The following is a 25,985-nucleotide window of genomic DNA, read 5'->3' as shown; positions in this document are numbered from 1 at the left end:
ACTGAGAGTCAAGTTCTCACAGGGGCAGAGCAGGGCCCAGGAGAAGGAGCTGTGATAAAGCCAAGAGGAGTCAGGAGTCAGGGCTGAGTTCAGAATTCTGGCTCCCTCCTTTGCGAAAATCTCCCCTCCCTATGTATTCGGGAGGACTTTGGGGACCCTAACCCTCTGTGGACCGGGAAAAATCACAGAACAAGCTTGAGGTACTGCACTGCACAGAAATCTTCTGCTTCGGTTCAGGATAGAACATGGGGCATCTCTGCTGAGCTTTTTCCTGTCTTACCAATTAATGATTCCTTAATGGAGTCCCGTCTGGTAACTTGTCTTCATCAGGCTCCCAGGAACCTGGGCCCGTGCTGGGCACATAGATGGGGAGGGAATCGAGGATGCCAGTGTTGCCCTGAGCCTCCAAAATGTGCTCTTGGGAACTGGTTGGGAGAGGGAGGGGCCCCTCTGGCCCTCACTGCTGGCGAGAAGCGCTCGGAGTAGCTGGGGCTATAATCCATGTGTAAAAGTCAGGAGAGAGTAAAGAGCAGGTTGGCCTTATTGGCTCATCAGGGAAGGTTTCCTGGAGGATGTGGGCTGGGAAAGAGGCAGTGCAGGTGGAGAAGCCTGAAAGAATAAAAGGGGCTGGCAGGGTCCAGGAGGTTGATGAGCAGATGAGAGAAGACTTCAAAGAGCCAGCACCTCTGTCTGGGAAATGGTGTGTCTGTCTCCCCAGAGCCAGCCTGAGAAGCTGCTCTGTCTCGCTGGGTTTCTCTCCCTGCAGACCCCCCTGTCCTGGCAAGAGCTTGAAGGTGAGCGGGCCAGCTCGTGTACACACAAGCGCTCAGCGTCCTGGGGCAGCACAGACCACCGAAAAGAGGTAACTGCCCCCTTTGACTCCCTGGCCCGGGAAGCTGCCTCTTGTCTACCCCCCAGCACCATGGACACATCCGCTCCAAAGTGGACCCACATTTCCAGTCTCATCTGCCTCGACGTAGCCTTTTCCTAATGAGATGGCCCCTTCATAGCTGCCTCCCAGCCTCCTGGCGGCCTGGCTTCATGAGCCCAGACCCTCCTGCAGGCAGGGGCTTGGCCCTCCAGCAGCCTAGCTCAGGGTGGGGGTGGCCATTGTTCTCACTTCACTTTGAGGTTGGATCCAGATAAGCGTTTCAGAGACTGGAGAAAGAGAGCGAGTTTCTGGGAGTTGGAAGCCCCCAACCTCATTTACTACTTAACTACTCATCCAGCCTTATTTTTAAAAGAAGAGATAAATAACGATGTGTCCTCAAACACTTCTTCCTGGCCCCCCCGCCTCTCATGAGGGCCACAGGGGTTGAGGGTGAGAAGAGAAAGCCATAGACTGGATTCCAGGGCTCCCAACCCAGTTCCGCCTGGCATGCTGTGGGGAGCCCCCAGGAGGGCCAACTCACCAGGGGCCACCCTTTACAGGGCAGTAGCTTCTGCCCTCTCGGTTGTAAGAACAGAGAGAGAATATGAAGTATTTAAGGCTAGTGGGAAATACAAAGTATTTACAATTTGTAATTATCAGAGTATTTACACTAAGGACCAGTAGGTCCAGAATTACAAATGCGACTGGGACAATATTTAAAATTGTTGATGATACTCCATAATTGTTACAGGATGTGAAGTTGGGACAGAGGCTGATATTCCTTCTGGAGAGGCTGCTCCTTGCTCGGTGCAGTCTACTTTAAAATGGGGGGAAATCCTTCCATCCTTCCTGGTCCCAGGGCCTTTGAGATAGCTGTGAATGTATTTTGAGGAGTGAATTCAAAAACATCATTTTCCATTTCTATTAATAGAGTAGTATTCCATGCCTTTGGAATCTGTGAAAGACAAAAATGGTTTCAGTGTTGTATATTTTTAATTTTTCGGAACGTGAGCCATCTGTGGAATACATGGTAATTCAAAAAATCCGATAATCTGGTTACTATGGTGTCCAGCTTGCCTGATGAGCCTATCATCACAGTTTTGAACACCACTGAGGTATTTTGAGATGGAATACGTAAAAGGAAGATTAACTTCCATCTTCCTTTTACGTATTTTCACGGGCTTCTGGCAAGAGCCACGCCTGGGAGGGAGGACCCACTGCACTTTTGCTTTGCTTCACCTGCCTGTCCTCTCCCCCTCTCCCTGCCGCCAGATTACCAAGTTGAAGCAGCAGCTGCAGAGGACAAAACTTAGCCGCAGTGGGAAAGAGAAGGAGCGGGGCTCCCCCCTCCAAGGGGACCATGCTGTGCGGGGAGCACTGAGGGTACGTCTCTTCCCCAGCCTTCACCCCTCTGTCATCCTCTGTGGTGGGCCCCGTGGGGTGGGCGGGTCCTGTGAGCCCTCCTGCACTGCAGGGCCTGTGGCCACGTGGGTGCCGGGTGAAGTTTTGGTGCAACTTTGGAAAGGGTTTCTTTCTGTGCTGCATGTCTCCGTCCTCCATCCCCACCCCCCGCACAATTGAGGCCATGATGCAGACTCTAAAAGCACACTCTGGACCCCTCAAAGCTCTGCCTTCTGGAGAAAACCCCGCTGAATGGACCTATTGCAATTGGTAACTGTCCCTGAATTCTCCTCTACTCACTTGGTTCTGCTGTGTAGGCATGACTGTTACCCCCTGGTCAGAACTGATAACTGCACGGGGCTTGGTGGGGTTCAGTGATGGCTTCATTTACCTCCTCCTCAGGCGTCCCCTCCCAGCTTCCCCTCAGGGTCCGCTGTCCTGCGACTGAGCCCCTGCCTGCACCGGAGCCTGGAAGGGCTCAACCAAGAGCTGGAGGAGGTGTTTGTGAAAGAGCAGGGTGAGGAGGAGCTGCTGCGGGTGAGTGGGGGCCGCACCCGGATGCACACATAGGCAGCGTCTTGCTGAGTCTGGACACAGGGAGTTGGGACTCGTGCTGTCTGGGGGCTCACAGGCTGTGCACATGTCAACAGAGAAACATGCCCAAACCACCCCATGGGAGGAACACAAATTGAGTTTATTAGACTCAGATGGACTTGACCACAAGAACAGCAGAGCCGGGTGGGTGAAGTTGGGGAAGACATTGGGGCATTGAATGGAAAGAGAAGGGGCCAGGGGTCAGCAGGGTGGAAGGCACCTGGCTGGGAGGAAGGGACTAGGGATCACTCTTCAGCCAAAGCACCAGCTCAGTGTTCCTGGCATACTCATCACTGTCACTGTCAGTGTCACCCAGCTGTGCCTCAGTTCAAGTGGCCCCAGTACTAGAGTTATGCTTCCCTTCCCTCCATCTCTACCTGGTGACATGCGTTCATCCTTCATGCCCAGTTGCCTTTGTGCAGCCTTCTCCCCCGCTCCACTCCCAGGCAGAATTATTTGCTCCCTTTTCTGCAGTCTCAGGCACATTTTTATACTGACACAGGACAATTGCGGAATGCCAGTTGGGCAACATTAATATAATTCTAATGGGCACACTCCTTAGTTTATGATTTACTTGCTGGTTGATTTTTAATGTGCATATATGTAGGATTTTACACGTGCACACAGACTGGTGATCTGTGGACACAAGTACCACTGAATGTTAAAAAAAACGAGGGGGGTGTATTTAATACATGGAAGTAATCTGCACATTTGTCCTGCAACGGCCTATAGCTGTTACAGTGTCCTGGTGGTTTGCCCCCTCTTGTGCCCCCATGTGTTATTCACCTTTGTGTTCCCAGAGCCTGACACACAGGAGGCCCCTGCCCTCGTGAGGCTTACAGCCTTGTGGGGCAACACCTTGATGAAACCATAAAATAAATATGTAGTCATAAAGTTCTATCTATGAGGGGAAAGAATGAAGCACTCTGGGAGAAGCAGGAGGAGGTGTCTCTTAGATTGGGGGCTGTTGGGAAAGTCAGTGACATGAGGAAATGGTGTCCTGCTGTCACTGTGTGTTGTGAGTCGAGGACAAGGACAATGGCAAGGGGATGACCCTAAGGGTTACCGCAGCCCTGCCAGCCTGCAGAGACAGGCCTGACCCCCACTCTTCCTCGGCAGATCCTTGAAATCCCTGACGGGCACCGTGCCCCAGCTCCCCCCCAGAGTGGCAGCTGTGATCATCCCCTCCTCCTCCTGGAGCCTGGAAACCTTGCCAGCTCTCCCTCCACGCCCCTGGCATCCCCCCAGCCTTCTGGCCAGACTAGCCGTGAGGAACACCAGGGTGCAGCCGAGGAGCTGACGTCCATCCCCAGTGACAAAGGTGAGCTGGGGAGGCCCAGGCTGCGGGGCCCACATGGGGTATGGGGTCATCTCCATGCCCTTTTCCAACTCTCATCAATTTCTGGCCACGCATTTTTTACTTACTAACCAACTAGAATATCTTTGGGAGTCATCTGTGTTCCATACGTTATAGTGGTCCTTGATATAGATTCTAATTTATAATTTATATGAAGGTTCTGCACTTCCAGTTTTGTTTAATCCTCACTGTAATCCAAAGAAGCAGTCCCTCCCACCCCCATGTTTGGCTGAGGTTCAGCATGCCGTTGTGGAGAGCCCATGAGCCCGTTCAGGTGTCCACTGGACCCGTCACCAGCAATACACCTCAAGGCGGGTGTGAACGCTGTAAATAAAAGAATGTGGTCTTTTGCCCAGGGTCACACAGTTTGACCCAAATCGAAACCCAAGCTTTCTGACTCCAAATCTCCACTTTCTATTCCGCCGTGGCTGCGTCACTGAGAGGACAAGATAAGAGTCCCTCCTCCCCGTCATAATGATCCTGACATTCTAAAGCACTGTTGCCTGCATCACCTAACTTGATCCTCACAGCAACCCCATGAGGTAGGCTGGTCAAAGGCATGATCTAACAATACCGAGGTAAACAGAGCATAGAAAATAAAGAATAAATGTGAGATAGATAAAGTCAATATTTGCAACCTCGGCAAAGTACATTTGCTGTGTGGAAAGTGAGAGGAATCTTATCCCACAAGTTGGGTTGAGTAAAGATTGCTTGTCTGAGTCAGTACAAGAGCTCTTCCTGGAAGAAGGGATAGATATTCAAGACATGGAAGGGAAGAAGCTGTGGTATGTTGGCAGGCAGGGCGGTGCAGTCTTGGAAGAAGGCAGAGATAGAGATGTTAGGATTCTTTCAAGTCTGAGACTTGGAGTTCCAGTCGCAGTCTACCTCCGGGGAATATGGAATTGGTATTAGACCCAACTTTTCCCTCAGTTCAACTGTGATTTTTTATCCTGTATAACAAGGTCTGTATTTTTTTCCCCCTTACAATTCTGGTTTTCTTTTCTTTTTTTTTTTAATTTTATTTATCATCATTATTTTATTGGGCCTCTTTTTATGGTATTTAATTTTTTTTAATTGGAGTATAATTGCTTTACAATGTTGTGTTAGTTTCTGCTGTACAGCAAAGTGAATCAGCCACACATATACAAGGTTTGTATTCTTGTAAGGCTGCCTCAAAGATGTTTTAAGGTAGAGTGTAGACAAACAACCTGGATTAACATAACCACTGCCACCCACCGTACCATATCTCCCAGTCCTGCCCCTTTACACCAAGGTCTGAGTCCGGGAAAGCGGAGACCTTCCTTTAGCACCATGGGACTCAGCCTTACTCTGTTTGCAGCTTCCCCTCCAGGCCACCCAGCCTTCCTTGAAGAGGGCAGCCCATCTCCAGTCCTTGCCTTTGCCTCCTCCCCTCGGCCCAATCACAGCTACGTCTTCAAACGGGAACCCCCGGAAGGCTGTGAGAGAGTGCGGGTGTTTGAAGAGGCCACGTGAGTACCTCAGCCGGTCGTGAGTTCCTCAGCCAGTCGGTGGGGGTCAGGATGTGCGAGGGAGGGACAGGGATGCGGGCTGAGCCCTGTGGCATCCCACCTGATAGGCCTCTCTTTAGTCTGACTCCCTATTGTCCTGGAGACATTGTCAGCTGTAGATGATCAGTATTGCAGTCTTTCCATGACCAAACTTGTTGACATTACCTCCTCTGAGCACCTAAGTCTTTGCTTATCATGATCTCCATAGAAACCTGCTCTCTGCCCACATGCCAGCCACAAGCGCAACAGGAGCTGGAAAGGAAAGAGATCTGAAACCTAAATCCTTTGCTTCTTCTATTTTTTTCCATCCCCGGGGAAGGTGTGAGAATTTGCTAGACCATAATCAGAGAGAGAACATACTAGTAATTCTCTTCAGGCAGAGCTTAGAAGCGCCTCATGCCCACCGGTGTGGCAGGGGGAGCCTAAAAAGCTTTCTGATTGCTTCTAAGTCAAATCTTCACCCTGCAGCTGCAGTGGTTCAAGTGTCATGAACTCCCAGACAGAAATTTCCAGTCCTTGCAAGTAAGGACTATGGAATATTCCCAAACCAGACTGGACAATTCAGAAGTCATTCTTAAGTTGATTTCTTTAGTACAGTTCCCTCCCGTTAGCAGAGAGAATCAAGAGCCAGAACTTTCCAAATGTCCCACGGTCCCCCTTAGCAGGAGCTAAGAAGAGAGTTCACCATATTCCCACTGCCGCTGTAATATTCATCGGGGCCGATTCACATTGGAAGCTGTGGATTCGATGGCAGTGAGGAAGTTTAGTTATGGTGTGTGAGTGGAGATTTAGCTCGGACAGGGTGTGGGGCCTTGATGGCTCTGCCTGTATCTCAGATAAGGGAGAGGACAGCCCATGGTAGTAGCAGGAGGCACTTATATAACCCAGAGGGGGAATTATGGAGAAAACCAGGGGCACTGAGGGTTTGCTCCCATCATCACTGTTGCCTGGCATCCCTCCAAGAACCCTCGATCCTCTGGGGTCGTGTGTGGGGAAGAGGCCAGATCTCGTAGCTCAAGCAGACTCTGGGCTCGTGTACCCTTCCCCAGTCCACAGTATAGTTGAGTAATTACAACCTGGAATTGCTTGTGGCAGTTAGGCTGCTGCTTGTCTTTATTCTTTTGTAGGCTCATAAGGACAGAAGAGGTTTAACGTCATCTCATCCAGCTTCCTGCCCCTATGTTAACCCTTTGAGAGAGGTGGCGATCCATCAGTTACTTTCTTAGATATCCGGGGATAGAAATTCTCAGCTCATTGGTGTCTCTTTATTGTATGAACTTTCCTACTGGGAAGTTCTTATGTTTAGTGGTTCCTCTGCCACATTTTCCTCTTCCTGGCTGCCCATCGTGTGAGATTCCCAGGGAGGGAATCAAGCCATTCAGGGTCACGCTGGTTGCCCTCACGTCCTTCGAGTGTTACTTGGTCTCCCCTGGGTCACCCTCCTCGTGCATGCATGCACACACTGAGAGCATTCCCTCTCCTGCCCATCCCCCACCTCTTCCTAAAGTGGGATTCTTTTAAGCCCTTCTCAGTCAGGGGGCACCTTGCTGCTGCGGAGTCCTCTGGGACCCCAGGCTTCCAAACACACCCTGCACACAGGCCTTAGCTTCCCTCTACCTCTCCTCCCATCACTCACGCTGGGCCAACATCCGCCCTCCTCTGCGTGCCTCGCTCTTCTTCCTGGGTATGGAATGATTAGAATTCTACAATTAAAATAGTAATCAATTTGTCAAGCTGTACACTAAGTGCATTCTTCTGTATGTATACATTACACTTCAAGGAAAAGTTAGGCGATGGGAAGCATTGGTGCAGAGCTTGACTGTCTTCCCACAATTTTGTCTCCTTGCCCGGAATCCTCATAACCAGCAGCTTCTCAGGGCTCTTCACCCTTGAAGCATGGCCAGACATTCTTCTTCCTTTTTTATCATAAGGATTCCTTACTCTAGAACTGTCTGACCTGACCTCTTTTAATCCTTTCATTTCCCCTACATGAGCAGAAGGATAGGGATTCTTGCCATGTTAGAGGTGAGGCAGGTTAGGCCAGGAGCACATGGTGAATTAGAACCTAGATCTCCTGAGAAGGTCTAGCTGCTGTCCTTTCCTCCCAGCAAGGGTTTTGAAAATCACACCTTTCAAATCTTCTCGAGAATTAGATTCTTGAGGTCAGTAGATTTCAATGGGGGATACTTTTCCCCCCAGGGGACATCTGGCAATGGCTGTCACAATTTGGAGTGGGGTGCTACTGGCGTATGGTGGGTAGGGGCCAGGGATGCTGTTAAACATCCTATGATGCACACGATAGCCCCCACAACCAAGCATTATCCAGGCCCAAATGCCAGTAGTGCTGAGGATGAGAAACCCTGCTTTAGGCTATAAAAAGTCTAAGTCACTCTGCTTGGATCTCTGCTTTCAGGCAAGTGGTCTGCCCCTAAACCACTGTTCAGTGATGAAATCTCTCAAATTAAAAGATCTCTCGGTCTCCTCTTCTAGAATCACACTGTCAGGAAGTTCTCCTTCCCGTCTAGCTTTAATCCCTCCTGTTTTTAGCTCAAGTAGATTTCCTGTTGCTTAGCCATATTTCTAGAACATGGAGAGCTGAGGGGCCTGCTGAGCGCTGGCGGTTGCTCAGCAGCCTGTCGTTGTTTTGGTCAAGTCACCACCATGTTTGAACAGAGCCCTAGCTCCCTTGCTCCCCTGACGCTGGGACACCTCTCGCCCCTTCTCACCAGCTGTTCGTGTGCATGCACACATGTATGTCTGTGTTTCTCTCTCCATCCTCCAGGTCCCCAGGTCCTGACCTGGCGTTCCTGACTTCCTGTCCTGACAAGAACAAAGTCCATTTCAACCCAACCGGCTCGGCTTTCTGCCCCGTCAGCTTGATGAAGCCCCTCTTCCCCAGCATGGGCTTCATCTTCCGTAACTGCCCCTCAAGCCCAGGGTCCCCCCTTCCCCCGGCCAGCCCCAGGCCACCGCCTCGGAAGGATCCAGAGGCCCCCAAGGCCTCCTCGCTGCCATTCGAGCCTTGGCAGCGCCCCCCACCGTCAGAAGAGCCCGTGCTTTTCCAGAGCTCCCTGGTGGTCTGAGGGCCCCACCCCCACTTCACCATGGAGACCAGTGCCTTGGTGGCAGGCCCCTCCCGAGCTCCCTGAGACGGGGGATGAAGGAGCCCTTTCCTCCTGGCCTTTGAGCACTTTCATGTATTGTGTCAAAGCCCTGGGTCCTCTTCCCGATGGACCCCTGCCCCTTCGAATGTGAGGGGACCTGCCTTCTCCACTAGCAGCTGGGCAGCTCACGAGTCACACCCGTGTTCTTGTCACCTCTCTCACTTGGTGGAAAACTCACCCAGAAGGTCTTGGGTCCCCCACCCCTGGGTGTGAGTCCGGAGGACTGTGTATGGGGCCCTTGTCTTTACCATGGAGCAAGCTGGCCATGATTAAAGGAGAGCGGACACCACAGATTTCCTTACCTCTCCTCCCCAGACACAGATGAGGAGACCCGAATAGATTCCCGATCCTCTCAGTCCCATCCCCCTACCTCCCTCTCATTGGAGGAGCTGACCAAAGCAGCCCGAAAGGGCCATAACACTTGACCAATCCAGCTGCTGGCAGAGGGGGAACCAAGCGTTTTCCTAAGTGGCATTTTCATCTCGCTTTCACCCTAAGATTGTCTTAAGCAGCAGCCCAGCCTGCCCAGCCCCAGGTGGGTAGTAGGGGAGAGGGAGAGCTGGCATTCCTCCGGGTGGCAAGTGGTGACTCTCCACCCTCCACCTGCCCCAGGACTGGGTTGGATTAGAAAAATGCCTATTTTTCTTGTATCGATGTAGAAACTCTATTTTCTCCCAAAGACACTATTTTTGCAGCTGTTTGAAGTTTGTATATTTTCCATACTGCAGAGCTTACACAAAATCGAAGAAGAATGTTAATGTTCAAGTTTTATTATCCTGTGTTTAGAAGTTGTGTTTTTTTGTTTGTTTTTTGCAGATCTTGGTGTTAATAGACCAAATAAATAAGTATTCCCAGCAGCTTGAGGTTCTGTTAAATATTTTTGGGGGGAGGGAGCGGGATGGAGATTGAGGCTATCATATTAATCACTTCATCCTCGTCTTTAAGAGGAGCCTTTACTTAATACATAATGTTGGGGGGATGGATCCAGAGTCTGTGTCCTCAGGACAGCAGGCTTGCATTCTCTACTTGGACATAGAAACAGTAGGGCCAGGGAGAGTCTGTCCAGAATGAAGAGTGTGGTGGAGGTGGGGTGAAGGAGTCAGTGGGGAAGTCATCCTTTCTTGGGTGAGTCTGGAAAAACACCCTAAGGGAGAGTGGATTTTAGCAGGGACATAAGGGTGACCAAGGGGAGACCGTTTGACATTGTGGGTGCTCCTTGCATCAGCAAGGAAAACAAGATGAGGGAATGGCATTCAGATCGAATCTCTGGGCACAGTTTTAGGGAAGCTGTAGCTCCTTGTGAGTATTCTTTGCACATCAGTGAGTGCCCACAACACAGAGGGCGGAAGAAACTGTTCCTCAGCTTTATAGTGCCCCCCCGTAAGAGCTCTTAGGCTTTTGGGGAAAATGAGAATAACCATCCGAACATTCTGATAGTGCTTTGCAATTTACAAAGCATTTTCACAAAAGACACATTATCCCCACTGTATGGGTAAAAAGTTGACTACCCCAAGGGCAGTCATAATAACTACAATTATATCTATCTATCTCATAAAACCTCAAAACAAACTCTTAAGCCAGGCTATCCCAACTACCATGTATTGGCTAGGTAAGCATCAGATACACTGTAAAATGCTTTACATAAAATGTCATTGAAATATCACAAACCATCTGATGTGATAAACCCCACTGTACTAATGAGGGAAAGACAAAAAAAAAATTGATAAACCTTGCCCCCAAAACACAGGTACAAAGCGTGGAAGCTAGGACTGGGAACCAGATCTTTTGAATCCAATGCCTGTGCTTCTAACCACAGTACTCTATCGCTTGTTACATTTCCATTAATTTCTGATGAGGAAACTTGACTCAGAGGTCAAGTGAATTGTTTGAAGTCCCAGCTGGTAAAGAGGCAGAGCTGGGACTGGAACCCCAGCTCCGTGCCCTGGAATCGTCGGCTAATACAGTAAAGTAAACCACTGGGCAAGAGAACAAATGTGTGGGGGTCCCCCTCCCCAACTTATATAAAGGACACAGGGGGTTGCAGACAGACCCTATCTTCTACTTCTTACCCCTCCCCTGAAAGATGTTTGGCCTACCCCCAAAGTCTTAGTGAGTCAGGCCCGGAGGGATGGGTGTGGTGCTGCCCCGAGTTTCCTTCCTTTGCGTGAGGCTGTGCCAAAGGAGCAGGCTGCTAGAAGGGGAGAAGACGTCTCTACCCAAAGAGCAACCCAGAGTCCAGTGATTACGGGGGGGCTTGAGCCCGGTAGTGGCAAGCCTTGGGGTCAGTCCGGCCCTAGTTCTTGGTGTCAGCGCGTGGAGGTCCAACACTGGGATGAGGGAGGGGCTCCAACAAGGAGCTCATCAATGCAGGAGGGTTTGCTCCCTTGTCGGTGAGTTGTAAGACCCTGAAGAAAATCCACTTCGGCAAGCTTCCATTTCCACCTTGAGGATGTGAGGAAATAAGATTAGAGTTGAGAAAGAGTAATGACTAATAAATACCTTAAGCTTGCACAGCACGCTTTACAGTTTATAAAACCGTTTCACAGCCTCAGCTCATTTGATCCTCAGAACAGTCAAGAGGCGACAAGGTGGCTATTATTAGTAATAATATAGACTAGGAAAACTGTAGCTCGGAATTTAGGTGACATGCGTAGGTTACCCTGCCTTTAAGTGACAGAGCTGAAACAAAAGCTCTGCCGCCCTTGGGAGCCTAGTGATGTGCCCTAGGAGGAGGACGGCTCCCCAAAAGCCAGGCCTTGAGCAACGCTCTTCTTGTAGAGGGGTTAGAGTCAGGGACGCTGGGCAGCAGCTAGAGGGCGCTAAGGCTGCATTGCGATTTCCGGGCGTTAGGACCCAGCAGAAGCCTGACAGCCGACCGGGAAAAAGACTCTTGGATTTGCCGGGCCGGCGCACTCCTCCTTCCCGCCCACCTGTCTGCCTTTGCACAGCGCAGCCAATTGGTCACCTCCACATCCTTACACGTCATCATTCCACGTCCACCTATCTCCTAGGCCATCCCGTCGAGCTCCGGGTCTCAGTTGTCCTCGGAGTTGCCTGGTCGGAAAGTCTCGAGGGTAAGGCGTCACCCTCGGGACAGCGGGCTCCCCTGGCCACCAGGGACGAGATCAAGGCCCCAGGGTGGGTGTCCTTTCCTTGGAAGCGGGTTCAGGGTTCTGAAGAGTTTCCCCTCGGCGGTCCTGAGCTGGCAGTTCTGGCGGTGGCTGCTGAGGCCCTGCCCAACGGCGGTCACATGCAGCTCCTATGAGGCCCCTGTCGCCGGTCGGCGATGTCCGGCTGGACTTGTCGCCGCCGCCGCTGCCGGCTGTGAGCGGGTCTCCGGTCGGGTCGTCCGGGCGTCTCATGGCCGCTAGCAGCTCCCTGGTGCCCGACCGGCTGCGCCTGCCGCTCTGCTTCCTCGGCGTCTTTGTCTGCTATTTCTACTATGGGATCCTGCAGGAAAAGATGTGAGCGGATCCCCCGGGTCGGAACGCAGACCTCCGCCCCCCTAACCAGTCCGCCTTGTCTCCCCAGCCTGTGGTCAGGTTCACGGTCCTCCCGCCCCTGGCCCCACTGTTCCCTTTTGCACCCCCACGCCGCCCCGCCCTCCCGGCATCCTGACCGCCTTTGCCGCTGAAACCTCCCTAGGTTTCCAAAACGTGAAAGTTGGTCTCTGGATTCTCGGGAGCTGGTTATTTTTCTTCCCTTGGTTGCTCTTTTTTCCTGTTGGTTCTAAGGAGCTAGGTTTCACAGGCTTAGGTTTCCATGACCTGTGCCGGCCCCTTTTGGGAACTCCCAGATGCTTGCAGGTAGCGGATTCCTTTGCCCTCGGCCCTGCTGCTATAGCCCAAATCCCTTGTTCTGCCCGGGATACCTCGTTTCACCAACTAATTTTTCACGTTTCCTCTTGCTCCATCCTGTACGGATATTTTTTCCTTCGGCTACGGGATCAGCAGCCTGGAATGTCTAGTTTTTAGATGCCATAAAATCAGCTTCTGATGTCAATGAGCCCGGTGATCCTTACCAAACTCTCCCTACGTCTAGAGAGGCTAGAAAATTTCAAAGTGTTCAGTGGCTCTGGATTAGTAGGTAGATGGCACTGAGGGAAGTATACTAATTCCTCCCCTCTTTTTCATGCATTTCATTCTTAGAACAAGAGGAAAGTATGGGGAGGGAGCCAAGCAGGAGACGTTCACTTTTGCCTTAACTTTGGTCTTCATCCAATGCGTGATCAATGCCGTGTTTGCCAAGATCTGTGAGTACTTAGATAGTAATCTGTTGTGTGTCCCCTCCCCTTTGTATCCTAGGCATTAGGTCTAAGTCTCAGCACCCTCAGCCCCTTTAGTGCTTGCAACAGCCTCTCTGTTCGATTGAGAAAACTAGTGGCTTTGGAAAAGGGTGAAACCCCATTTCCTTAGATTAAATCAACTTGTCAGTCAGAAATGTGCAGGAAATGGGTCTTCTGTGTTCCAGATCCCCATGAGAATACTTAAAGCTTTTTCCTTTGTCCTTTTGATTTTCCTTTATGTGTCAGCTTCAAGCATGTTTTGAGCATTCTCTCTTTGTTCCCTGGGGGCTAGCAGCAGGGATAACTAGTCCCTTGAACTGAATGGACACCCTACCCCCACCCCTGCCCTCCATGAGGTCTTGTGTTAGGGTTAGGTGGGATTGGAGAGTTGGAGAATCTTCAGAGATTTCCCAGTCTAAGAGGACAGAAATAGTTTGTGCTTCTCATCTTATTTGACAGGCAAATTCCTTTCATGTGGCTTCAACTTTTGCTCAGTGGTCCATCCTAGGCCCACCAGCTTTCTCTTGTATGTTTCTTTTGTCTTCTCCCAGTGATCCAGTTTTTTGACACTGCCAGGGTGGATCGTACTCGGAGCTGGCTCTATGCTGCCTGTTCTGTCTCCTATCTGGGTGCCATGGTCTCCAGCAACTCAGCACTACAGTTTGTCAACTACCCAACTCAGGTGAAACCTTAGGGTGGAATGAGGGTTGGCTCAGAAGTTGCTTGAAAAGGATGAAAGATGCTTCCCTCTGGCCTGTGACTTAAATAAAAAGAGAGTGTGTTTGGGAAGTTAAGAGTGTGAAGAACCATAGATCTGAGGTTTAGTGGTGGTGGGCTGGCCGTGGTAGGGCTGCTTTCCGAGGCTGCAGTCTCTGGTGCAGGCCTCACACTTAACTCATCTTATCGTAGCACCTAGTACAGTACCTGGCACATCAAAGACGCTCAGAAATTATTTTTGCTGAATTTAATTTCAGGTCCTTGGTAAATCGTGCAAGCCCATCCCAGGTAAGCAGAAGAAGATGGTCGCCATCTTCCTTCCTCACTCTTCCTGCAGTGAGCTTGATCCTCCTCTGCTAGAGCTCTATGCCTCTGGGCTTTGTCATCTCACCATAGCTATCTCTCGGGTTCCCTCCATCCCTTCCCCCTGCCCATCCTTTATCACTTCCTGTGGTGTTGGGTGTTCATTAGCTGGTAATCCTCACTGAGAGCCAGAGGCTGACCTAACCTGCTTCACATAGTCAATCATTTTGGTGTCCCATGTGTTCACGTTGTCATTAGACACCCTAAATCCCATTTGATCATCAGTTTCCTTTTCCTCAACCTGTCACTCTTCCCTACTGCCCCTCCCCTGCCCTGTTCCTTCCTGGAACTTTCACCTTTGTTCTCTACCTCTTCCCTTCCTTATACTCTTTGCTCAACCTTGTTGCTCAGTCGTCTCTGTCTAGGTGCCAGCGTTGCACCCTCCTTTTGTCCTGTGTCGGCTTTCCTTCTCAGACATTCTTTTTTTCCCGTGAGTCTTTGGCTCCTAGAAGGAGAGTGTTGGGCTCATCAATGCCTATGGGTGCCTGAATTTTCCACTCTGTTTCTTCCCTGTAGTCATGCTCCTTGGAGTGACCCTTTTGAAGAAGAAGTATCCAATGGCCAAGTACCTGTGTGTGTTGCTAATTGTGGCTGGAGTGGCCCTTTTCATGTACAAACCCAAGAAAGTAGTCGGGATAGAAGAACACACAGTTGGCTATGGAGAGCTGCTCCTGGTATGCAATTCTGTTGGGAAAGGAAGCCTTTTCCCGTAATCTTAACAGAGGAGTATCCCCACCTGTGCAGGCAGAAGGCCAGTTATATGTTTTGAGGGAGGTTGTGATGTTTCTTGCCCCACATTTCTGGTCTTTGTCTCTGGCTGCAAAGCCCTTGGCTCTGCTAAGGCCATAGTGGGGAGCCTAAAATATTTCACTATGGGTCAGCTCTCCTTCTGGGGAAGGGATGACTCTGAGGCCTGTGTCTAAATGCTGGTGTGAGGTTCCAGAGACCTGAGAGCAAAGAGGAAAGGAGTAGTGTGTCTCTCACTGTGGCTTTCCAAGGAACATGGAAGCCAGGGTTAAAAATAATACTATAGGGCTTCCCTGGTGGCGCAGTGGTTGAGAATCCGCCTGCCAATGCAGGAGACACGGGTTCGAGCCCTGGTCTGGGAAGATCCCACATACTGCGGAGCAACTAAGCCCGTGCACAAACTACCGAGGCTGCGCTCTAGAGTCCGTGAGCCACAACTACTGAAGCCCGCGCGCCTAGAGCCCGTGCTCCACAACAAGAGAAACCACCACAATGAGAAGCCCGCACACTGCAACGAAGAGTAGTCCCTGCTCACCGCAACTAGAGAAAGCCCGTGCGCAGCAACGAAGACCCAATGCAGCCATAAATTAATTAATTAATTAATTAATTAATTAAAAAAATACTATAGTAGCTATTACTTACTAGGTGTTAGGCACTTTTCCAAGTGTTCTACGTGTAAACTAGTTAATTTTTACAACAATAACCTCATAACTTAGATAGCATTATCTCCATTTTACAGGTGAAGAAACTGAGGCAAAGAAAAGTTAAATCACTTGCCCATGGTCACATGGCTGTTAATTGGCAGAGTTAGTGGCTTACATTGCCCCGGATTCTAATCCAGGCAGTGTGACCACAGAATCCAGTCTCTGGAGCCCTATACTCCAAGCCAGGAGGCTAACATGCTGGGACTAGATTTCCTCTCTCCAGCTTTAGTGGAAGAATGAGTGTGGCTCACCATGAGCCGTTCTAGGCCCCTGCACGCCAGACTTCACAGCATTGTGTTGGGAAGCGGTAGGCTTCCTGCCCTGCTCCGATCACATTACATCCATGTGGCTCAGATCGCCTGTCGTTCTGAGTGCCTGAGGGGAGGAGGGAGCTCACGTGGTCTCTCCCATCCTCCACCTGTGGACAAATGGCAGCATTTTGTTCTGAGGACTCTGTCTTAAGGCAGCGGCTTTTCTGAGGGGTCTCAGAAAGGTGAGAGTTCTGTGTCCTGCGTTAGGGAGGGTCCCGGTGGCCTTCTCACTGCAGGCTGTACTCTTTCTTTCCCAGCTCTTGTCTCTCACCCTGGATGGGCTGACCGGCGTTTCCCAGGACCACATGCGGGCTCACTACCAAACAGGCTCCAACCACATGATGCTGAACGTCAACCTTTGGTCGACATTGCTGCTGGGAGCCGGTAAGGAGCAGTTCTGCTATTCTTTCTACGTATCAGCAGAGGGCAGACTGCCCTCATCCACATAATCTCTAGCTCTGGTGCCAGTTGCTAACTTTGCCCATCAGTTCTCAGATGCCTTTATGTCCAGGCCCCTGAGAAGCCTTGGAGAAACCTTCACCAGTTGGCTCTACTTGCTACTTGTTAGTGGCACAATCGGGTAGACCTGTGCCAGGTATCATGGGAGGACACACAGTAGTAAAATGCTGGGGTGCCCTGGGAACTCGCCCTCTTCTGAGGGAGATGAGACACTGGTATGTGGTGAATACTGAATATTGTTCAAACATGGATGTATTTGCTTTTAAATCAGTGCTTCCTAACTTTTTTCAAATCTGGGCACACACAGGGAGTATTTTTCATACAACACACTAGGGTTAACAGAGGAGGCTTCTGATGGCTGGAATCGAGCGGTGCTTGGGGCTGCCTTGAGCTCGGGATGTGTGGATCAGTATCTTCACAGCATCTGAGGTTTGCTGCGTTCAATCACTTTGGCAGAAGTAACTCATTAACTTCCAAGTATTTCCCAGAAGAGTCTTTAGTTAGTTTCTCTTATCAGAAAAATAGGAGATGCCTGATGGGACAATACAAACTCACTCCATATGTTTTTCCATGGCCTCCTTCAGAGTGCTTTAGCAGGCCTCTGCAGGGGTGTGAATACGGGCACACAAGATGCACCGTTCATCTTTTGACGTTTCTTCCTAGGAATCCTGTTCACTGGGGAGCTCTGGGAGTTCTTGAGCTTTGCCGAAAGATACCCTGCCATCATCTATAACATCCTGCTCTTTGGCCTGACTAGTGCCCTGGGCCAGGTGAGTGCCTTGATGGAGGATGGCTTGGCTTCCCCAAAAGAGATTGGCCTGGCTGCGAGAAGAGGGGTGGCAAGATTAGCCGTGATGTCCTGTTACAGACTTTAGACCTCTTGGCAGATAGATAGCCAAGAACCAGCCTGACCTAGTCTTTCCCTGTCTTTCTCTAGAGCTTCATCTTCATGACAGTGGTGTATTTTGGTCCCCTGACCTGCTCCATCATCACCACAACTCGAAAGTTCTTCACCATTTTGGCCTCTGTGATCCTCTTCGCCAACCCCATCAGCCCCATGCAGTGGGTGGGCACTGTGCTTGTGTTCTTGGGTAAGTTCCGTCCAGAGCGGGCAGCTCTGGACCACACAAAGGGACAGTGACAGAGCGTTATTCTTTTTCCTTAATATTTACTTGTATATTTGTGAAATTCATTAGGTTACTTTAGAGAAAATTTTTTAAAAGAGAAAAGGAAGCATTACCTCTACTCTAGCTTTCCTAAGGAACATTTCATTTGAGTGATTTCTTTCCAGTGATTCTGCTTTCCCCAGATACTGAGCAGGGTAAAATTATTATACTTATTCCCTACTCATTTATGCTGCTGTGGGTAAGCTGAGAGACCTAGCTTAGAAGTTTGATTCTTAAATTTCTTTCAGTCTTGCTGTATTATTATTTTTTTTTTGGCCGCACCACACGCAGCATGCGGGATCTTAGTTCCCCAAGCCGGGATCGAACCTGTGCCCCCTGCGGTGGAAGCGTGGAGTCTTAACCTCTGGACTGCCAGGGAAGTCCCTGCTGTATTTCAAATATACATTTAATTACCAGTATCTTGGTGATTTTTTTTCATTTGATACCAATCTCTTTTCTCTGAGGAGCTTTTATAAAACCAATGTTTGAAAACTAGTTTTATTTAAAGCTCCAATTTTGGAGAACCAAGGCTCACCCCCACCCCCCCCACCCCCAAATCATTTGTAGGCTTCATTTCTCCCCATAAAGTTAAGCCCGTGTTCTCTCTCTCTATAGGTCTTGGTCTCGATGCCAAGTTTGGGAAAGGAGCCAAGAAGACATCCCACTAAGAAGAGAGAGACTACCTCCACTCCAAGAATATTTTAAGTTATTTTCTCGAACAGTGACATCTTTTGGGAAAATGGACACAATAGAGATAAAGGACTAGGTCTCAGTCGGCTATTTTGTTATTTTTTTTTTAAGGAAGCAAAATCACGTACTCTAAAAACAGCATTTGGATTTTAACAAGACAGAGTGCCTGTTTCTGTTTTTGATGGCCAGGAGCACAGCCTCGCACAAGTAAAGAAAGAAAGAGGGGGAAGAGGCAGAGCTTGGTGCTCATGGCCCAGGCTGCTCCCTCGTGGGTGTGGTTAACCTGGCTGGGTGGCCAGTTCCCCCAAGAGCTGCTGTGCTTGTGGCTTCTGTTCCCACAGGCCAAGGTCTAAATATCAGGACAGGTAACTGTCAGAGCCCGAGGATGTAAAAATCACTTTCTCTCTTAAAGCTCTGGTGGGCAAATATTTCTTAAAAAACTACAGATATATTCTCCCCTTGAGAAACTTCTCTCAAGGTTGAGCTAAAATGAGCCCAGAGCCTCAGAGTCTGCTGTGTGTTCACATTTCCCCAGTGCGTCCCCTTCAGCCAAAGCTCAACCAAGTCCAGAGCGGAGACCCAGTGTGTATGTCATGAACAGCTTTGGAAGGTCTGATTCCCTTTCTCCACCTCCGCGTCTGTTCTTGGTTCTCTCGGTCCCCTCCTGGGAAGGCTGGATTAATCCTTCCTATTCCCCTGCCCCCTTCAGCTGCTAAAACATTGCAGTCCTCCGCCATCCTGGCTGTGCCCTGGTGTCCCCATGCCAACTCCTGCCTGTTGAAAGGGATGCTGGTGGAAGGCACGGTGGCTGAGTCCTGGCATAGAGCCGCCGTTGTCGAATTTTCTGTGTGGCAGTGGGAGGGGAAGGCGGAGCATGGAGCAGAGCCACCTGCCCAGTGCTGCCTTCAGAGTTGGAAGTCGAAATCCTCCGTGGACCAAACTTTACACATGAAAGTGCATTTCCACCAGCTGCAACTTTCGCTCCATCTGTTCAGCAGCCCCAGCCCCTTGGCTCTCCAGATGGGAGCCCAGCCTCCTTCCTGCGCGGCTGCCTTCCCACCCCCCGCCCAGCCTTTCAAGACCTGCCTCACTTGCACTCATCTCACTCTCTAGGGGCCCGAGTTCACTGCAGCTCTGCCCCCAAAGGCCCCCTCTCATCTTGAACTCCTCCTTGAGAGAAGAGGTTTTAAATACAACTGGCTGAACTTCCTTCTTTTCTCCACCCCTTTGTTTTCTCTGTTTCTCATCCTGAAAGTTGCATCAATTAGCTCCTTCCCTACTGGACTGATAGTTCTTCCAAACTGTCTTCTGTGGATTGGTTAGGTGGTGAGACCACGTTACCAGGGCCAGGGGCCTATAAGCAGTCCTCACCTGGGCCTGTTGTTTTAACCAGAGACGTGTTCCCAGCTATCAGGCCAGTCCCCTCCACCTCTACCCCCTGCCATCCCCAGCCAGGGGTCTCAGACGTGCCTCATACCAGTCACCAAGAGCAAGAAGGATTTCCAACAGCTCAGCCTGGCTCTCACCTGATACTAGAGCAAGCCTGTCCTAGGTGAGCCAGGAGCCCAGGTCTGGTATATTCATTCAGTCCTGTGTCTATTCATCTAACCCTTCCTTCAGTGTGACATGTCCTGTGAACATGTTGTGAGTTCAAAGTTGAGTAGGACCAGTACTTACCCTCTAGGGTGTTCACAGTCTAATAGGGAGACGGGTAGAAAAATCACTGCATCTCAGAAATGCAGAGCTAACAACGAAGGAAGGTGTCTGGGCAAGGTGAGGCTTGAGCTGGAGAGAGCACGTAAAGATGAAAGGAAGTGGAAAGGCAGCTTTGGCTCTACCGCCAAGTGGGAAATGGGGTTTTAAACTGCCTGCTTCTCCCTGTGCTCCTGCTTCAACTCAGTTCAAGTGAGAGCACAGGAGCAGGTGAGTGGCTCTACAGGGAGGCGTCATTTCAGCTCAACTGCAAGATATTTTAAAATGTTGTGTGAGCTGCCAGCTCGTTCGGGGTGGCGTACTCACCTACAGGATCACAGGAACTGAGAGTGCCAAGTCAGACTCGGCGTTGGTAACACTCTGCTAGGTTATAATGGTACCGATAAACGTGAAATACCAGGCAAGTTCAAACAGAAGTACTGTTGATCACTAACCCTGGGCAGCCTGATGTCTCAGGTTTCTAAGCATCAAAGGACTTTCATCTGCAGTTAATTCTCGGCTATGTGTATAAGGGAGGGCACCGGACACACATTTTCCCAAGCACTGTGTTTTTCTTTTGGGGTGTACTGTACTTAATGTCTATTTTGGTCAAACTATCTGGCTTACTTCCTTAGGTGTTTGTGCTCAGGTTCATGGTAGAGTGGTTTTTCCATTTCCTGTACACCTCTTAGCCTAGGGCTAGGGGAGCGATGCACAAATGTGATTTGGGGTAAAACCATAGGGAAGGCTATTCTGCAATTAATCATTATAAGGAAGAAAAATTATATGTTGTTGTTCAAAGGACTTAAAGGCAGGAATTAAACATTCACTGTGTATAATCTCTAAAGTGAGTTCTTTAGGTTTGGGTGATGTGTTTTCTCACAGCCCTGTAACACCCCTGTGAAGAGGACTGAGCAGGCATCTGCACCTTTTATAAATGGAAAAACAAGTTAGGGAAGGGGGCAACTTGCAGTAGGTCCCTGGGTGTGTCCCAGAGAGATTAACTAGAACTCAAGGTTCCCCGAGTTCTAGTTGCATCTTGGACCTATGCCCTTGGAGGGGGAGAAGCCAACCTCCTCAGGAGGCCCATTGCCTCTGCCGTCTGGTCCCACTTGTCGGTGGAACAGTTTGCACACTTTCTGAGTGGTGCTGGTCACTCTCCCCAGATGTCCTGGCAGAGAAAGTGTCCTGGGTCTCTGCGGGATCATTCAGCCCTTCCCACTGAAAACACACCAGCTGTCTTTAGGAACAGCAATCTCATATTTATTGAGCTCCTTCTTTCCCAAAGCTCTTTTAGTTCATGGCATTTTATCCTTACAACACTCCTGGGGAGAGCTTAGGCCAAAAACAAGTCTCCCCATATACGGAACAGGGAGCCCAAAGTCCACCAAAGTGCATCGGCTGAAGGTCACACGACTCCGTGGCAGGGCAGGGCCCAGAGTGAGCCTCCACTTAGCACATGTCAGAGGTCAGCAAGCTAAGGCTAAGGCACTGGTTTCCGGCTGTTTGGATTTCCTGATCCAGTAGAATTTTCAAATAATTTGGGGGGCTGATATAAGTATGCTGGCTTTTTATATTTTCAAGTAAGGACTTAAAAAAAAAAATCTAATATCATTATGGCTTACAAAAGGACACTTTAAGTCCAAAAATTTTAGGAAAGGCTATCCACCTCGGAATAAAGAATCCTTCTTCCAAAGAAATGATAGTTGGAAATCATACCACTATATAGGTAATAAGAAAAATTGATTAACTGCAGAAAATGTTCAACATAAAATGTCATCCTATGGTAATACATTGTAGGCATATCACTATGATTGCTGGCTTGAAACACCTGGGTCAGTTTGGGGCTTGTATTCCATGATTCAGTCTACTGAAGCTGAATGTCGCATAAGCATATGCTGACAAAGATGGAAGCAGCAGGCGATGAGGTTTTACATCATTTAGAACATTCTGAGAGTCTAAACCAACATCTGCCTGACCTTCTGCCTTCCCTCTGCAGGGTCAAGAGGAGAGCAGGCTCTAAGGGCTGCGGGAGGGAGACAAGACGCGGCACCTCCACTCCAAGGTCTGCTCCCAGGATGTTCAGGCCGAGACTTTTCATCACCCAGCTCAGAGCACCCAGAATTTATCCTGGAAGAACTTCCACCTACTGCTGAAAGCTAATTTCTGACAGTCCTCAGACTGGGAACCAGGGTGCTCTACCTGCCGTGGCAAGAAGGCTGGAAAGGAGAACAAAGAGGGTCTTGGAACGGGGAGCGATTTCATCCCGTGCCTTCCACTCGGCTGAGGGACAAGTCCACAAGGGCTGGTGGGTTTTCTGTCCAAATATGCCCAACTCCTTGTTATTTCTGGGAGAGGTGGAAGAGGGAAGAGGTTCAAGGCATTCTCCAAGGTGGGGGGGGGACAGGATATGTCTTCCTGCCCACTTCTGTGTTTTGTCATGGTGTGTGGGTGGCCAGAGCTAGCAGAAGCATCATGTTTTAGCTTAGGGGCTGACCAGACACCATTTCCTCCTACTCAGGACCCTGGAACTGCCACATTCAGACCATAGCCCTAGAGGGAACGTCACTCTTACACGAAGGCTGAGAACTCCCTGAAATTTTAATGTACGAATGTGTGTGTAACACAGGTGCTCGCACATATGTCAAGCTAGTAGGTTAGTTTTGCTGTAAAAAGGGTCCACAGCTCTCTTTAGATTCTCTTAGGGGTCCGCTGTAATCATGGGCTCATTTAATGAAAACTGATTTCCCAAATAGAGTTATCGTATAACTGGGCAACACTATAAAGTATGAGAAAGTATCATCTCCAGCTCTGTTTAGATGGAGGGGTGAGATTGAGTTTGCAGAGAGACCCAAGGAGGGTAACGCATCCGATTTCATTTCTAGTTTTCTCCTGGCCCCTCCAACACACTTTATCTAAGGTTGTCAGGTTTAGCAAATAAAAATACCAGATGCCCAGCTAAATTTGAGTTTCAGATAAACAGCACATACTTGTTGAGTATAAGTATGTCCCATGCAATATTTGAGACATATTTATACCAAACAATTGTGTCTTGTTTATCTGAAATTCAGATTTAGCTGGTGTTCTGTATTTATCTGGCAACAGTTTGTGGCATTAGTCATTGTCACCCGTTCTCATGGGCCCCTCTTCATCTAGGAAAGGAAGGCACTCTCAGATGCATCACCACTTGCAATTCCGTGCCCAGGGCCTCCAGATACTTTTGTTCAGGGCCAAAACATTTTGTAATTTCCCTCTTGGCCAGGGGGAGATGCAAGCCCAGACCAAGTCAGCAGGGGGCACCATTTTCTTAAAATAGATCCCCAGTGGCATTTCAAGGGCCTCAGAAAGGGGAATATTGAGTTGAAGTTTCTATTTGCTGCTTCCGTCTTCCCTCTGTAGCTTCCCATTTCTCCCCACCCCACCACCCTGCCAGAGTCATCCGTGTGAAGCAAGACTCTGATCCTGTCACTCCACTCCTTAAATCACTTCCAAGATTCCGTGCTTACCTTCCTAATACACTCTAAAAAGCCCTTCCGGGTCCCACGGGAGTCTTTTCCCGGCTTCAACTCCTGCTGTTTCCACCCTACCTCATCCCACCCTCCTCATACTTCCGGCACCCCACCCCCACCCCCATTCACCACCAACTATTTGCAGCTTCCCACTATACTATTCACTGTCACGCCTTTGCACCCACAGTTCCCTCTGCTTGGAATTCCCTTTTCCACCTGATGCTTCTAGCGGCTCCATTCATTCAACACATTTCACAAGTGTGCATTGAGATCATCCCTGTACCAGGCACTCTGCTGTGGGCTGGAGATGCTTGGAGGAGGGAACCGACTGGAGCCTTTCCCTTATGCATCTGACGATGGGGGCAGGGGAGAAACAGTATACGAGTCATCAAATCAACAAAGTCCTTGGACTTAGTTCAAGGGATAACTGATCTGACTCCCTTGAGCAGAGCTGATGGTTCCATCCTTTGGGTCTTCTGATGGCTTTTCATTCTAAGGGTCCCAAATTCTAACACGTGCACGATGGTGGTAGTGAACGTGGATGAACGAAACGAACCAGTTTAACTCAACAGGGAAGTGGGTGAGGTGGGGGGTGGGTATGTGGCCTATGACACTGAGAGCACATCCCAGCTAAAGGGGACAGTGGTGTTTTACCTCCTCCAGATTACTGCCAGATGTGTTATTTCAAAAACAGATGGAAATATTGATTTTTATGTGAACTCTGACAATTTTTTAAATTCCTTGCCAGCTAAACTAAACGTGTCTACAAGTCAGATTTGGCCCATGGCCACCGGTTTGCCACCTCTCATATTGCAACACTGTATCACACTGCCTTGTGTCTGATTAGTACTTACATATATTTTCTCCCCCAAGACTGTGTCCGTGTGTCTTTAGCCCCTAACAGTGACTGGCACAGGGTAGGTGCCAGTCAGACATCAATAAGTGTTTGTGGAAGGGTGGAAAGAAGGGAGGGAGAAGGAGGCAAACTGGGAACCACAGTTTGTTGATGGAAGTTCTTATTCCCACTGCTTTGGGCATGGGACGGATGGAACAAGAAAGCCTGAAACAATTTATTGCTGAGTGTGCACGTGTTCATGAGTGTGAGTTCCCACGTTAGCAGGTGTGACAGCTGGAAAATGTGTCTAAGAACCATCGGCTCCTTTCTCAGTGAGCTCCCAAGCCATCCCACCTCATTCTCGGCGGATGAGGGGGTGGAGAAGAATGCAGGGCTCACGGTGGACGCCTGGCTTCCTTCCAGGACCCGTAGTCGCTGGCACGGAGATCAGAAAGAGCTTATAGAGGCTTCTGGCACCAACTGATACATCCTCAGGGGAAGGTGTCTGGCAGCTGCTGCCACCCACTCACTGCCTACCCGCTAGAGTGCCCGCTGCATAGCAAGCAGTTGTGGGGGTCAAAGTAAAATGCTCCCTCTTCTCACTTGTCCAAAGTGAGACCATCAAAATGACCCTTCACCCTGCATTGGGGGGATCAAAACTCCCAAGTTGAAGAGAAGGGTGGGGATGGCTTAGACTCCGCATCGCAGCCCCCAGAGGCAGAGCGGGGGCTTGGCCCCTGGAGCAGTCTGCTGGTCCTACTAACGGTATGCTGTCCTTTTTATCAAGAGAGGGTTCTGCCTTGTGCCCACACAAGGGAGCATTCTTGCTGCCCCAATGAATAAGGACATATCTTCAGAAAATAGATATCTGAGGCTCAGAACATATATTTTGTCTGATTTACAGGAGAAGTAACCAGATCAATCAGGAATCAGACTTCCACCTTGGCCCTGAAATCTCTTGTGAGACCTGAAAAATGTGATTTTCCGAAGCGGAGAGGGTGGAGGGTGGAGGGGCAGCCTGAAGTACATTGGAGTCACTCTTTAAGCGGGATTATGGAAATTTCTGTCCCATGATTCTCTCTCTGGTGAGAGGTATCTTGAAAGCCAAAGATGCATCGTCCAGCCTCCAGTGTGCCTCTTGCTCGCTACCGGCGCTTGGCCAGCCCGAAGTTTTGAAGCAAGACTTTCCAGGAAGCAATCTCTCCCACAGGCAGTGCTGACTCAGCCCAGACTCCAAGCTCTCAGGCTGGTCCCTGGCCCAGAGTAGCCAGCAGGGGCAGAGACGCACAGGGGGCTGTGATCCTGGGCTGTGTGGGTGCTGCTGGGAAGGGGAGATCGGGGTGCAAGACAGTGGGGCATGGATCCTGAATTGTTTAGGCTTTTGCTAAGGGAAAGGGGAGGAGACTCAAATAGTGGCTCGAGTCCTCCGAGTTCCAGCATCCTTTGTCAAAAACTATCTTTCCTAAATTTCCAGAGGCAGGGATCGTGGCCAGTTTAGTACCTTGAATCTGGGAGTGAGAACATTCCTTGTCTCATTGCGAGTCTGCCGTGGGGGGGTGTGACTGACCATCTCTCCGGGGCCTCCACCTGA

The 25,985-nt window shown here is 49.8% G+C and overlaps 2 protein-coding genes across 8 annotated transcripts in view; both read left to right on the top strand.

Annotated features, from left to right (window-relative positions):
* The window catches only part of FAM117A (family with sequence similarity 117 member A), a 42,908-nt gene extending 33,141 nt beyond the window's left edge, over positions 1-9,767 (top strand). For both annotated transcript variants that reach the window (XM_030839967.3, XM_060290056.1), the window contains 6 exons: positions 767-862; positions 2,144-2,254; positions 2,675-2,809; positions 3,986-4,187; positions 5,563-5,713; positions 8,535-9,767. In XM_030839967.3, the coding sequence (XP_030695827.1) occupies positions 767-862; positions 2,144-2,254; positions 2,675-2,809; positions 3,986-4,187; positions 5,563-5,713; positions 8,535-8,835 (996 nt within the window). In that variant the 3' untranslated portion in view covers positions 8,836-9,767. The remainder of the gene's footprint in view (positions 1-766; positions 863-2,143; positions 2,255-2,674; positions 2,810-3,985; positions 4,188-5,562; positions 5,714-8,534) is intronic.
* A 2,132-nt stretch (positions 9,768-11,899) lies between these two features.
* On the top strand, positions 11,900-24,424 carry SLC35B1 (solute carrier family 35 member B1). Of its 6 annotated transcripts, XR_009560375.2 has the most exons (10): positions 12,030-12,380; positions 13,065-13,168; positions 13,753-13,883; positions 14,176-14,206; positions 14,798-14,955; positions 16,301-16,427; positions 17,166-17,272; positions 17,440-17,593; positions 18,284-19,910; positions 22,050-24,424. XR_009560375.2 is itself a non-coding variant. In XM_070044480.1 (9 exons), exons 2-9 carry the CDS (start codon positions 13,137-13,139, stop codon positions 18,334-18,336), a joined length of 768 nt encoding a protein of 255 aa, XP_069900581.1. In that variant the 5' UTR covers positions 11,900-11,990; positions 13,065-13,136; the 3' UTR covers positions 18,337-24,424. The 6 variants fall into 6 exon arrangements, 5 of the variants coding, with proteins under 5 accessions (XP_069900581.1, XP_069900579.1, XP_069900578.1 ...); XM_070044480.1 differs by lacking the exon at positions 12,030-12,380 and adding an exon at positions 11,900-11,990 and having other exon boundaries at positions 13,778-13,883; positions 18,284-24,424; XM_030839969.3 differs by having other exon boundaries at positions 18,284-24,424.
* The last annotated feature ends 1,561 nt before the right edge of the window (positions 24,425-25,985 follow it).

The sequence above is a fragment of the Globicephala melas genome, chromosome 20 (assembly GCF_963455315.2).
Source record: "Globicephala melas chromosome 20, mGloMel1.2, whole genome shotgun sequence".
NCBI lineage: Eukaryota > Metazoa > Chordata > Mammalia > Artiodactyla > Delphinidae > Globicephala > Globicephala melas.
Note: the sequence above shows the minus strand (reverse complement) of the source record. Positions and strands in the feature narration are given on the sequence as shown.